Source organism: Calidris pugnax, unplaced genomic scaffold (genome assembly GCF_001431845.1).
Source record: "Calidris pugnax isolate Ruff unplaced genomic scaffold, ASM143184v1 scaffold388, whole genome shotgun sequence".
NCBI lineage: Eukaryota > Metazoa > Chordata > Aves > Charadriiformes > Scolopacidae > Calidris > Calidris pugnax.
Genome location: NW_015091104.1, coordinates 318,454 through 319,530, shown reverse-complemented (window position 1 = coordinate 319,530; position 1,077 = coordinate 318,454). Strand labels below are relative to the sequence as shown.

Below are 1,077 nucleotides of genomic sequence, written 5' to 3'. Positions count from 1 at the left end.
CCAGTGGGTCTCCATCCTGGGAGCATCCCCCTGGACCCGGTGTGGGGTGGGATGGTGGTCCCCATGGCGGGAGGGGTGTTGTTGGCCGCGGTGGCCATGCCCCCCCCGCCCCCCCAGACTTCCTGGTGCAGCGGGACAGCGAGTTCTGCGCCTGCCGCACGCCCTGCGCCAGCGTGCGCTACGGGAAGGAGCTCTCGATGGTGAAGATCCCCAGCAAGGCCTCGGCGCGGTACCTGGCCAGGAAGTTCAACAAGACCGAGCAGTACATCGCGTGAGTCACCTGCACCGCGGCCACCGCGGCCACCAACACCGCGGCCACTGACACCGCCACCATGGCCACCATGGCCACCAACACCGCGGCCACCAACACCGCGATCACCAACACCGCCACCACAGCTACCACAGCCACCAACACCAGCACTGCAGCCACCAACACGGCCACCGCGGCCACCAACACTGTGGTCACCAACAGCACCACCACAGCTACCAACACCAGCACTGCAGCCACCAACACTGCCACCATGGCCACCAACACCACCACCACAGCCACTGACACTGCCACCACGGCTACCACAGCCACCAACACCAGCACTGCGGCCACCACGGCCACCACCACCACCGCTGTGGTCTTTGACACCATCACCCACACCAGCACCACCCCCACGCCATGGCACGGGATGGGGGGGCACAGTCTGGCACCACCTCCCCCGGGAAAATCTGCCCCAGCGCAGGGAGCAGCACACAGCGTGGCACAGCATGGCACGGCACGGCACGGCATGGCACAGGATGGGATGGTATGGCATGGTATGGCACTGTATGGCACAGCAGGGCACGGTACGGCACGGTGTGGCACAGGATGGCCCAGCATGGCACAGCACGGCACCGTACGGCACAGGATGGCACAGTGGGGCAAATATGGCACAGGATGGCATAGCAGAGCATGGCACGGCACGGCATGGCACGGCACAGTGTGGCACAACACGGCACAGTGTGGCATAATCTGGCACAGCATGGCACAGCATGGCACTGCACAGCACAGGATGGCCCAGCACACCCCTGTGCCCCCCAGCACGGGGC

The 1,077-nt window shown here is 65.9% G+C and overlaps 1 protein-coding gene across 1 annotated transcript in view; it reads left to right on the top strand.

Moving 5' to 3' along the window:
- The window catches only part of LOC106897395 (proline-rich protein 36-like), a 6,038-nt gene extending 5,690 nt beyond the window's left edge, over nt 1-348 (top strand). The window contains exon 2 of the mRNA XM_014957994.1: nt 24-348. Within this exon, the coding sequence (XP_014813480.1) occupies nt 24-275 (252 nt within the window). The 3' untranslated portion in view covers nt 276-348. The remainder of the gene's footprint in view (nt 1-23) is intronic.
- Nucleotides 349-1,077: the final 729 nt, after the last annotated feature.